General features: G+C 50.4%; 1 protein-coding gene across 1 annotated transcript; it reads left to right on the top strand.

Annotated features, from left to right (window-relative positions):
- The first annotated feature begins 3,123 nt into the window (after positions 1 to 3,123).
- Positions 3,124 to 10,051, top strand: LOC125453781 (sepiapterin reductase-like). The gene is made up of 3 exons (XM_048533703.2): positions 3,124 to 3,532; positions 7,737 to 8,027; positions 9,198 to 10,051. The coding sequence occupies exons 1-3, from the start codon at positions 3,190 to 3,192 to the stop codon at positions 9,386 to 9,388; spliced, it is 825 nt and encodes a 274-aa protein (XP_048389660.2). The 5' UTR covers positions 3,124 to 3,189; the 3' UTR covers positions 9,389 to 10,051.
- Positions 10,052 to 11,938: the final 1,887 nt, after the last annotated feature.

Here is an 11,938-nt window from a genome sequence, read left to right as displayed (position 1 = left end):
TCAGTACTGAGGGAGTGCCGCACTGTCGGAGGGTCAGTACTGAGGGAGTGCTGCACTGTCAGAGGGTCGGTACTGAGGGAGTGCTGCACTGTCAGAGGGTCAGTACTGAGGGAGTGCTGCACTGTCAGAGGGTCAGTACTGAGGGAGTGCCGCACTGTCGGAGGGTCAGTACTGAGGGAGCACTGCACTGTCATAGGGTCAGTACTGAGGGAGTGCCGCACTCTCAGAGGGTCAGTACTGAGGGAGTGCCGCACTGTCAGAGGGTCAGTGCTGAGGGAGTGCTGCACTCTCAGAGGGTCAGTACTGAGGGAGTGCCGCACTGTCAGAGGGTCAGTACTGAGGGAGTGCCGCACTGTCAGAGGGTCAGTACTGAGGGAGTGCTGCACTGTCAGAGGGTCAGTACTGAGGGAGTGCCGCACTGTCAGAGGGTCAGTACTGAGGGAGCACTGCACTGTCAGAGGGTCAGTACTGAGGGAGCACTGCACTGTCAGTGGGTCAGTGCTGAGGGAGTGCCGCACTGTCAGAGGGTCAGTACTGAGGGAGTACTGCACTGTCAGAGGGTCAGTACTGAGGGAGCACTGCACTGTCAGAGGGTCAGTGCTGAGGGAGTGCTGCACTGTCGGAGGGTCAATACTGAGGGAGTGCCGCACTGTCAGAGGGTCAGTACTGAGGGAGTGCTGCACTGACAGAGGGTCAGTACTGAGGGAGTGCTGCACTGTCAGAGGGTCAGTGCTGAGGGAGTGCTGCACTGTCAGAGTGTCAGTGCTGAGGGAGTGCCGCACTGTCGGAGGGTCAGTACTGAGGGAGTGCTGCACTGTCAGAGTGTCAGTGCTGAGGGAGTGCCGCACTGTCGGAGGGTCAGTACTGAGGGCGTGCTGCACTGTCAGAGTGTCAGTGCTGAGGGAGTGCTGCACTGTCGGAGGGTCAGTACTGAGGGAGTGCCGCACTGTCGGAGGGTCAGTACTGAGGGAGTGCCGCACTGTCAGAGTGTCAGTACTGAGGGAGTGCCACACTGTCGGAGGGTCAGTCCTGAGGGAGTACTGCACTGTCAGAGGGTCAGTACTGAGGGAGTGTCGCATTGTCGGAGGGTCAGTACTGAGGGAGTGCTGCACTGTCAGAGGGTCAGTACTGAGGGAGCACTGCACTGTCAGAGGGTCAGTGCTGAGGGAGTGCTGCACTGTCAGAGGGTCAGTGCTGAGGGAGTGCTGCACTGTCAGAGGGTCAGTGCTGAGGGAGTGCTGCACTGTCAGAGGGTCAGTGCTGAGGGAGCTCTGCACTGTCAGAGGGTCAGTACTGAGGGAGTGCCGCACTCTCAGAGGGTCAGTACTGAGGGAGTGCCGCACTGTCAGAGGGTCAGTACTGAGGGAGTGCTGCACTGTCAGAGGGTCAGTACTGAGGGAGTGCTGCACTGTCAGAGTGTCAGTGCTGAGGGAGTGCCGCACTGTCGGAGGGTCAGTACTGAGGGAGTGCTGCACTGTCAGAGTGTCAGTGCTGAGGGAGTGCCGCACTGTCGGAGGGTCAGTACTGAGGGCGTGCCGCACTGTCAGAGTGTCAGTGCTGAGGGAGTGCTGCACTGTCGGAGGGTCAGTACTGAGGGAGTGCCGCACTGTCGGAGGGTCAGTACTGAGGGAGTGCCGCACTGTCAGAGTGTCAGTACTGAGGGAGTGCCACACTGTCGGAGGGTCAGTCCTGAGGGAGTACTGCACTGTCAGAGGGTCAGTACTGAGGGAGTGTCGCATTGTCGGAGGGTCAGTACTGAGGGAGTGCTGCACTGTCAGAGGGTCAGTACTGAGGGAGCACTGCACTGTCAGAGGGTCAGTGCTGAGGGAGTGCTGCACTGTCAGAGGGTCAGTGCTGAGGGAGTGCTGCACTGTCAGAGGGTCAGTGCTGAGGGAGTGCTGCACTGTCAGAGGGTCAGTACTGAGGGAGTGCTGCACTGTCGGAGGGTCAGTACTGAAGGAGTGCTGCACTGTCAGAGGGTCAGTGCTGAGGGAGCACTGCACTGTCAGAGGGTCAGTGCTGAGGGAGTGCTGCACTGTCAGAGGGTCAGTGCTGAGGGAGTGCTGCACTGTCAGAGGGTCAGTACTGAGGGAGTGCTGCACTGTCAGAGGGTCAGTGCTGAGGGAGCACTGCACTGTCAGAGGGTCAGTGCTGAGGGAGTGCTGCACTGTCAGAGGGTCAGTGCTGAGGGAGCTCTGCACTGTCAGAGGGTCAGTACTGAGGGAGTGCCGCACTCTCAGAGGGTCAGTACTGAGGGAGTGCCGCACTGTCAGAGGGTCAGTACTGAGGGAGTGCTGCACTGTCAGAGGGTCAGTACTGAGGGAGTGCCGCACTGTCAGAGGGTCAGTACTGAGGGAGTGCCGCACTGTCAGAGGGTCAGTCCTGAGGGAGTACCGCACTGTCAGAGGGTCAGTACTGAGGGAGCGCCGCACTGTCAGAGGGTCAGTCCTGAGGGAGTGCTGCATTGTCAGAGGGTCAGTCCTGAGGGAGTGCCGCACTGTTGGAGGGTCAGGGCTGAGGGAGTGCTGCACTGTCAGAGGGTCAGTCCTGAGGGAGTGCCGCACTGTCGGAGGGTCAGTGCTGAGGGAGTGCCGCACTGTCGGAGGGTCAGTGCTGAGGGAGTGCCGCACTGTCGGAGGGTCAGTACTGAGGGAGTGTCGCATTGTCGGAGGGTCAGTCCTGAGGGAGTACTGCACTGTCAGAGTGTCACTGCTGAGGGAGTGCCGCACTGTCAGAGGTTCAGTCCTGAGGGAGTTTTGCACTGTCTGAGGGTCTGTCCTGAGGCTCAATCCTGTTAGAAGCAGGCCATTAATTGAGTTCATACGAACCCTCCAAACAGCAGTAACGAGGTGTAGAGCTGGATGAACACAGCAGGCCAAGCAGCCTTCTTTCCCGAAACATCAGCTTTGCTGCTCGTCTGATTCATCCAACTCTACACCTCGTTATCTCAGATTCTCCAGCATCTGCAGTTCCTGCTGTCTCCAAACAGCAGTGTACTGTTTGCGAAACCTGGTTAATACTTATGATGGAGAGCTTGCTTGAACATGTGTTTGACAAGGGTCAGTGGCTGGCTAGTTTCCCTGAGTGTCTGAAGTCCAAACCCCTCCTGTCACATGTATCGCAGGATGGAGTGTGTGTAGTTTGTGGGCAGGTCTGGGATCTGATGTCAGAGGAAGTCGGTGCGGGATCATGGACCCGGAGCGGAGCGGCGCCGGCTTGGTCGCGGGTGACCTGGGCAGGACCCTGTGTCTCATCACGGGAGCGTCCCGGGGTCTGGGCTGGTCGCTGGCCGTGGCACTAGCCCCCAGGCTGCAACCGGGCTCGCACCTGGTGCTGGTGGCCAGGTCCGGGGAGAGCTTGCGGCAGCTGGAGGCTCGGCTGCTGGAGGGTAGCCCCGGCAAAGCGGGCCGGCTCCGGCTCAGCCGTGTTGAAGCAGACCTGAGCGGGGAAGAGGGTTTACAGCGGGTCCTGAGAGCGGCGGAAGACAGCCGGGCAGCAGCTCGGGACAGACTCCTGCTCATAAACAACGCGGGTGAGGACACATTCCACCCCTGTCTTTCCCCAGCAACTCTTTCCCAACCCAACCCAACACAAGTGTGAGAGATAATGGGAACTGCAGATGCTGGAGAATTCCAAGATAATAAAATGTGGAGCTGGATGAACACAGCAGGCCAAGCAGCATCTCAGGAGCACAAAAGCTGACGTTTCGGGCCTAGACCCTTCATCAGTGTGGCATTTCACTCTCTTCCTGAGTCTGACCTAAGGCAGAACCACCGGGTGGCGACAACGTCTTACTGCAGCTCTCTCAGCTGCTCACTTTCGCGAACACTTTCTGCATTAATGATCTTGAAAGAACCGTTGTGGCACGCTGATGTCCCTGCCTCGCAGTCAGGAGGCCCACCTTCAGGTTCCAGAGATGCCAGGCCACACCCAGAGTACTACCTTCAGTTCTGGTCACCACATTGCAGGAGGGATTGTGGAGGCTTTGGAGGGGGTGCAGAGGAGGTTAACCAGGATGCTGCCTGGATTAGTGGGCATGAGCTATCAGGAGAGGCTCTGTGTTTTCTCTGGAGTGGCAGATGCTGAGGGGAGTCTTGCAGGAAGTCTGTAAAATTATGAGAAGCATAGATAGGATTGGCAGTCAGAACCTTTTTCCCAGCGTTGAAATCTCTAATGCTAGGGGATGCATTTAAGGGGAGAGGGGGAAAGTTCAAAGGAGACCTGTGGGGCAAGTTTTTTTAAATCCAGAGTGGTAGGAGTCTGGAACGCACTACCAGGGATGATAGAGGAGGCAGATTTAATAAGGGCATTAAAGGTACTTTGAGATAAGCCCATGAATATGCAGGGAATGGAGAATTATGGATAATGATGGGATAGTTTAGGGGCAGGGGCTTAGATTAGTTCACAGGTCGGCGCAGGATCGAGGGCCGAAGGGTCTGTTCTGCGCTGTATTGTTCTATGTTCTATGTTCAAGGGCGAGCAAAAGAGATTAGTTTCATTCGATGTTACGTTTGCGACAACACTGTGGGCTGAAGGGCCTGCTCCTATGCTGTACACCTCTATGTTCTATGTAACACTTCTCAGCAGGTTGGATAGGAATAGGGGTAGCGTGCTGGCTCAGTGGTTAGCACTGCTACCTCACAAGGACCTGGGTTTGATTTCACCCTCGGGTGACACTCTGGGGAGTTTGCACATTCTCCCCCTGTCTATGTGGATTTCCTGCAGGTGGTGTCATTTCCTCCCGTGGCCCAAAGATGTGCAGGCTCGGCGGATTGGCCCGTGGTGTCCAAGTTAATGGGTTAGCCATGGGGTTGGGGGCTGAGTCTGTGCAGAGAGCTCCTGTTGTATTGATGGGCCAATTGGCCTACTTCAGCATGCTAGGGATTTTGTAAAAGATACCAATTAATGATGTGAAGCATTTGCCACATTCTCCTGTTGGAGCTGGATGAACACAACAGGCCAGGCAGCATCAGAGGAGTAGAAAAGCTGACGTTTCAGGTCTGGACCCTTCTTCAGAAATGGGGAGAGGAGGAGGGCTCTGAAATAGACAGAGAGAGAGAGGGGGAGGCGATGATAGAAGATGGACAGAGGGGCTGATAAGTGTGAGAATATGGACAGGCCAAGAGGCGGGGACAAGCTGGGCTGGTTTTGGGTTGCACTGGTGGGTGGGGAGAATTTGAAGCTTGTAAAGTCCACATTGATACCATTGGGCTGCAGGGTTCCCAAGCAGATTATGAGGTGCTGTTCCTCCAGTCTTCGGGTGGCATCGTTGTGGCACTGCAGGAGGTACAGGATGGACATGTCGTCTGAGGAATTGGAGGGAGAGTTGAAGTGGTTTGCGACTGGGAGGTGCAGTTGTTTATCACAAACTGAGCGTAGGTGCTCCACAAAGCAGTCTCCAAGCCTCCGCTTGGTCTCCCTGATGTAGAGGAGGCTACATCGGGAACAGGGGCTACAATATACTACATTAGCGGATGTGCGGGTGAATATGTGTTTAATGTGGAAGGTTTTCTTGGGGCATGGGATGGGGTTGAGGGAAGAGGTGTAGGGTCAGGTGTAGCACTTCCTGCGGTTGCAGGGAAAAGCGCCGGGTTTGGTGGGGCTGGATGGGACGAGGGAGTTCCGGAGAGAGCAGTCCCTCCAGAAGGCAGATAAGAGTGGGGAGGCAAATATATCCTTGGTAGTGGGGTCAGGTTAACAGTGAGTTGTTTTTCAAAAAAAAAATCATGTACAGGTTGAGGGCATCGCTGGCTAGGCAGCATTTATTGACCATCCCTAATTGCCCAGAGGGCAGATAAAAGTCCACCATATTGCAATGGGTCTGGAGTCACATGTAGGATAAGGATGGCAGATTTCCATCCCAGAAGACTACATGGTTTTCCCTGACCATCAACATGGTCAGCATTAGATACTTTATCTGTTTTATTTCATACCCAGGAGCATTATCACATACAGCTGAGTGACCTTCCCACCATCAAAATCACCGTGACTGTTTTTATCTTTTGTAAACTATTAAAAAAACACCAGTAACTAGTTAATATCATTAAAACTCTTAATTCCAGGTTTTTGTTGGATTCAAATTCTCCCGTTGGCCATTGTGGGGTTTAAGCCCGGGATCCCAGAACACTATCTGGCTCTCTCAAGTAGTAAGCCAGCAATACTACAATAAGGCCCTTTACTAGGTGTCAATATCTTGCTTAAAATGTGGTTTGTGGCTGGCATTTAATTTGTATTTACTGGGTTAAAATTAAAGTAAGATTAGCAAGTAAAATTAAGCTCCTCCAGCCTTGGGCTAAACAAACTGTGTGAGAGAGTTACTGATTAACTGGGTAAACAGGTTGAGTCTAGTCTTTGCACTGTAGCAAGAGTGTATCATTTCAAGGGCATCCATGCAGTTTGCAAGCTGAATGCAGATTTCAGGCACAGTGAGAACATGAACAAGGGACAGAAGGAGGCCATTCAGCCCTTCGAACCTCTGCCATTTAATATGATCAAGGTTGCTTTTATCTTGGCCTCAAATCCACTTTCCTGTCTGCGCCGTGACCCTTCAAACCATTGCTATGAAAAATTTGTTTATCTCCTCCTCAAGAACATAAGCACCAGGAGCAGGAGTAGGCCATTCGGCTCTTTGAGCCCATTCCGCCATTCAATAAGATCATGGCTGATCTTTTCTTGGACTCAGATCCAATTACCCGCACTCTCACCGTGTCGCTTAACTCCTTTATTGTTCGAAAAAAAAATCTGCCTTAGCTATAAAAATGTTTACTGAAGTAGCGTCAACTACCTCACTGAGCAAGGAATTCCACAGATTAACAGCCCTCTGGGTGAAGAAGTTCCTTCTCAATTCAGTCCTAAATCTGCTCCCTCTAATCTTGAGGCTATGCCCTCTTGTCTTAGCTTCACCTGCCAGTGGGAATGTCCTGTCTACTTCTATCTTATCTATTCCCTTCATAATTTTATATGTTTCTATGGGATCCCTCCTCAATCTTTTGACTTCCAATGAATATAATCCCAGTCTATTCAGTAACTATCTCACTTATTCAATGTCTAATGCATTCTGGCATCGTGAATTCTACAGGTCCATAATTCTTTGAGAGAAGTAATTCTCCCTCATCTGTTCTAAATCTCCCACTCCTTACCCTAAAACTCGTTCTAGATTGCCCTACAAAGGGATACACTGTCTCTATTCCTGTTTTGTCAATCCCCTTTAGCATCTTCCTTACTTTAATTAGATCTCCTCTCGTTCTTCTAAACTCCACCGAGTATAAGCCTAAACTGTTCAGTCTCTCTGTGTAAGACAAACCCTTTCATCCCTGGAATTAATCTAGTGATTAGGCTTGTGACCAGTGGTGTTCCACAAGGATCAGAGCTGGGCCCGTTTCTGTTTCTCATTTATATGAATGATTTTGGATGAGAATTTAGAAAACGTGGTTAGTAAGTTTGCGGGTGACACCAAGATTGGTGAATTTTATCTAAGATTGCCAAGCGATCTTTGTGGCACGGTGGCTCAGTGGTTGGCACTGCTCCTTACAGCACCAGGGACCCGGGCTCAATTCCAAACTGGGATGATTGTGTGGAGTTTGCACATTATCTGTGTGGGTTTTCTCCAGGCTTTCTGCTTTCTTCCCACAATCTAAAGATGTTCAGGTTAGGAGTCTAAAATGAGAGGGTTAGGTTTAATGGCCAACTCTTTATAATCTGAAGGTGTTAATTTCTTTCTGCCTTTCTCTCTTTAGGTTCTCTGGGAGATATCTCAAAGTTTGTGGTGGACTTTACCCAACCCTCTGAGGTGTCCAATTACATGGCCCTGAACTTCACATCCTGCATGTGCCTCACTGCCGCTCTGCTGAAGGCTTTCCCCAAACGCGAGAACTTTCATCGAACGGTGGTTAACATCAGCTCGCTGTGTGCAATACAGCCTTTCACATCCTGGTCACTGTACTGCTCAGGAAAAGCTGCAAGAGAGATGATGTTCAGGGTGCTGGCAGCAGAAGAGCCTGATGTGAGGGTTCTGAACTATGCTCCAGGTAACACACCTGGGTTAGTAACGGTGAAGATTACTCAGGGTAACAATCTGTCCATTACTCTTGGCAGCATACTACCAAGTACTCTTGGGCAGGTGATGGCCTGGTGGTATTATTACTGGGCTATTAATCCAGAGACCCTAGGCATTGTTCTCAGGAGATAATGGGAACTGCAGATGCTGGAGATTCCAAGATAATAAAATGTGAGGCTGGATGAACACAGCAGGCCAAGCAGCAGCTCCTGAGATGCTGCTTGGCCTGCCATTGCATTGTTCTCAGGACTTGGTTTTGAATCCCACGTGGCAGATGGTGGAATTTGAATGCAATATTAATCTGGAATTGAGAGTCTAACGATGACAATGAATCCATTATTGATTGTTGAAAAAACCCATCTGGTTCGCTAATTTCCTTTAGGGAAGGGAACTGCCATCCTTACCTGGCCTGGACTACATGTGACTCCAGCCCCGCAGCAATGTGGTTGGCTCATAACTGCCTTCTGGGCAACTGGGGATGGGCACTAAATGCTGCCTGGTCAGCGACTCCCTCATCCTGTGAATGAATAAAAAAAAAGTGAGGACTCCTCTGGGTCACAGACTGAGGATTCCTCATGAAGAGTCCTGGAGTCACGTTGTGAGTATTTCTCTCAAGTGATGTGATGAGGATTAGTTTTAGTAAGCACAGGCTTAACAAAAGCTATAAAAAAAGAGATTTCGATTGTGAGCAGTGATTCAGTTTGCAACACCTCTGCTTCAATGCCTCTGAAAGTCTTGCTTCCGTTTGGAAGATTGAGGATTTATTCCAGGGTGGCTCTCCAAGTGCTGTGCTGAGGGAGTGCTGCTCTGTCACTTGGGTCGCTTTTCGATAATATTGTTAAATTGAGGCCCTGTCTGCTTCCTCAGGTGGACATGGGAGATCCCACAGCACTAAGAAATATAGTTAGCTCGTCCCAACCCCCTCAACATTACTGAAACCCTGATGCATCCAGTCCTTATGGCTTTGCTGGCTGAGGGAGCCCACTGTGCTCACACTGACTGCCACAGTAACTTCAAAATGTGCTTCATTGCCTACTCAGAGCTTTGCAATGTGCGGACGTACAGAAAGGCGCGAGTGAAATGCAAGTTCTTTCTTCTTCTGATTGTGTGTTTGTGTTGACTTTTTTCCTTGCCTGCACAGGTCCTCTGGACACTGACATGCAAAAACAAGCTCGGTCAGAGACTGCAGACCCTGAACTCAGGCAAACATTCCTCACCATGCACCAGGAAGGCCAGCTCATCGATTGTCACGACTCTGCCGGAAAGCTGGTGAATATCCTCATTCAAGATGACTTTCAGTCTGGAGCCCACCTCGATTACTACGACCAATAAAATCCTGTGAGTGCTCACTGCTGGGCAGACTCATAGAGAAAGGCTGGTGCCAGGAATTCTACCCAAACATGGACTCTGACTCCGACATTGCTCATCTGCCTGGGTCATCTCCACTATCTTTACTTGCTCCAAACCAGGGAGCCTGTCTCTCTGCCTGTTCACAACTCAACATGCCACATCACCAGCTTCCTGGGGATTTTAGCAAAGAACCCTCTGCCTCTTGGGAAAGGTTTTTCAAAGCAAGAGGCCTCTGTGCCTGTCTGTAGCTTCCTGTCTCTTTACTGGGCCCTGTGTTTGATTGTGTGTACCTCTGCTCCCTCTACAACTCCAAGTGTATGCCTTTCTGTCAATGTATGCCTCTGTCTCCCTCATGTTTCTGTAACCCTGTATTGTTCCTGTTCTCTCCCTCCCCTCATGTTTTCTATCACCCTCTATTGTTCTCTCTCTCTCTCTCTCTCTCTCTCTCTCTCTCTCCCCCTCATGTTTCTATCACTCTGTATTGTTCTCTCTCTCTCTCTCTCTCTCTCACTCTCTCTCTCTCTCTCTCTCCCCCCCCCTCATGTTTCTATCACTCTGTATTGTTCCCAGTCTCTCTCTGTCCCTTGTGTTGCTGTAATTCCCCTCATTGGTTTTCAGTAAAATATTTGGAGTTAAGAATCTAAAGATGACCATGAATCAGTTATTGGAAAAACCCATCTGGTTCACTAATGCCCTTTAGGGAAGGAAACTGCCATCCTTACCTGGTCTGGCCTACATGTGACACCAGACCCATAGTAATGTGGTTGATACTTAACTGCCCTCTGGGCAATTAGGGATGGGCAATAAATGCTGCCAAGCCAGTGACGCCGTCATCCTGTTAATGTTTAAAGGAATCTCCAAATGAATCTGCCTCTGCGTTCCATACCATATCTCTTACTAATTCCTGTTCCTCTGTCGCTTTGGTGCTCACTGTCCCACACCCTGGATCCCCTTCCCAACAGGTCCTCAACTGTAAAATTCTCAGACAAAAATAGAAATCACTGGCGAAACCCGGTTCTGAAGGATGGTCACCTTCGTCATGACATGTTAACTCTGTATGTCTCTTTGTCATCATAGATGCTGCCAGACCTGCTGAGTTTCTCCAACAGTTTCTGGTACCTGTAGTGTTTGGTTTTATTTGACAGTTCTCAGCCCTGTTTGCTCCTCCTACTATGACCTCACTCTTCCCTATCTCTGTAACCTTCAGTGAGCCCACCACCCTCTGGGATTTCTGTACTCCTCTGATGCCAGTCCCTTGAAGAATACCCAATTGACTTCCCATCACCTGGACTCCCCTCCCACCCTCCACCCCCCACAACCAGCCTACTTGAGTTCTCTCCCTGATTGTCTGTTTCTCCTTTAAGATGCTGATAAGGTCAGCTGTCCAAATATGTGCCTCAAAGCCGAGATTTTGTTGTTCTTTGCTGATGGTGCTGTGCTATGTGAGAGGCTGGCACAGTGGTGACTGGAGGAAAGGCTGCGGAGAGGGACAGTGAACTTTTGAAGCTGCTTCAGTTTTAGTAACATCAATTTAATATTAATTTATCCAACTATTTATCAAATGAGCAACTGATTCAGTAATTTATTCTGTAATGCAAATAGCACTGGAATGTGGTGTCATTATCCACTTTTCACTGTGCCTAGGCACAAGTAGCAATATTGAATAAATCTAACCAACCAAATCTAAATCTACATGCAATGAAAACTGGCAATTGCTGGAGAAACTCGGCAGGCCCCACAGCCCTAGTGAAGAGAGAAACAGAGGTCACGTTTTGAGTTGAGATGATTATCAGAGCTGAAGAAATGCTGCTTATTTTTTCTGTTTTTAACATAGCCATTTTGCTTCAGAGGCCAGGATGGAGAATAAGTCTCAGCTTAAAGAGCATTACTTCCTCAGTCAGCATTACAGAGGGGCATCTATTACCTTAAAGCAATGTGGCCTGTGATAGAGGTATCTTTTAAAAAAAACAGCAGGAACTCATGTACATTGCGTAAGACCACAAGACCTCGGAGCAGAATTAGGCCATTCAGTCCATTGAGTTTGCTGTGCTGTTCGATCATGGCTGATATATTTCTCAACCCCGTTCTTGTGCCTTCTCCCCATTACTCTTCATCCCCATTACTAATCAAGAACCTCTCCATTTCTGCTCAATCACACAATGAAATCAGAGTTACCGTTTCGGGTTCTGTGACCCTTCTTTAGAGTGTTATTCCATTACATCTGATTCCAGCTTCTCCCCCTCAAACTGCCAGGTGAGTGTGATCATGTCGTGGGTCAATACCCGCTTGGGCTTCCTTCATCTGAAGCCCCCGCAAGTCGGCTCCAGTGTCAAATGGGATCCTGTTGAATCAGCTCCATTTGGCAGCTGATTTCAGTTTGAGTCGTGAAGACCAGGATTCAGGAGTTTATGTTGTGGACAAACGTGTGGAGTGATTTCCCCTTTGCCCAGAGGAGAGGCTGTGCCTAATACGTGCTGTTGGATGCTAACGGTGGGCACTCTCCTTTGAAAGTAAAACTGGATCCTGTTCTGA

This window comes from Stegostoma tigrinum, chromosome 1 (genome assembly GCF_030684315.1).
Source record: "Stegostoma tigrinum isolate sSteTig4 chromosome 1, sSteTig4.hap1, whole genome shotgun sequence".
NCBI classification, from domain to species: Eukaryota; Metazoa; Chordata; class Chondrichthyes; order Orectolobiformes; family Stegostomatidae; genus Stegostoma; species Stegostoma tigrinum.
The sequence above is the reverse complement of the archived record's forward strand: the minus strand, read 5'-3'. Positions and strand labels throughout refer to the sequence as shown.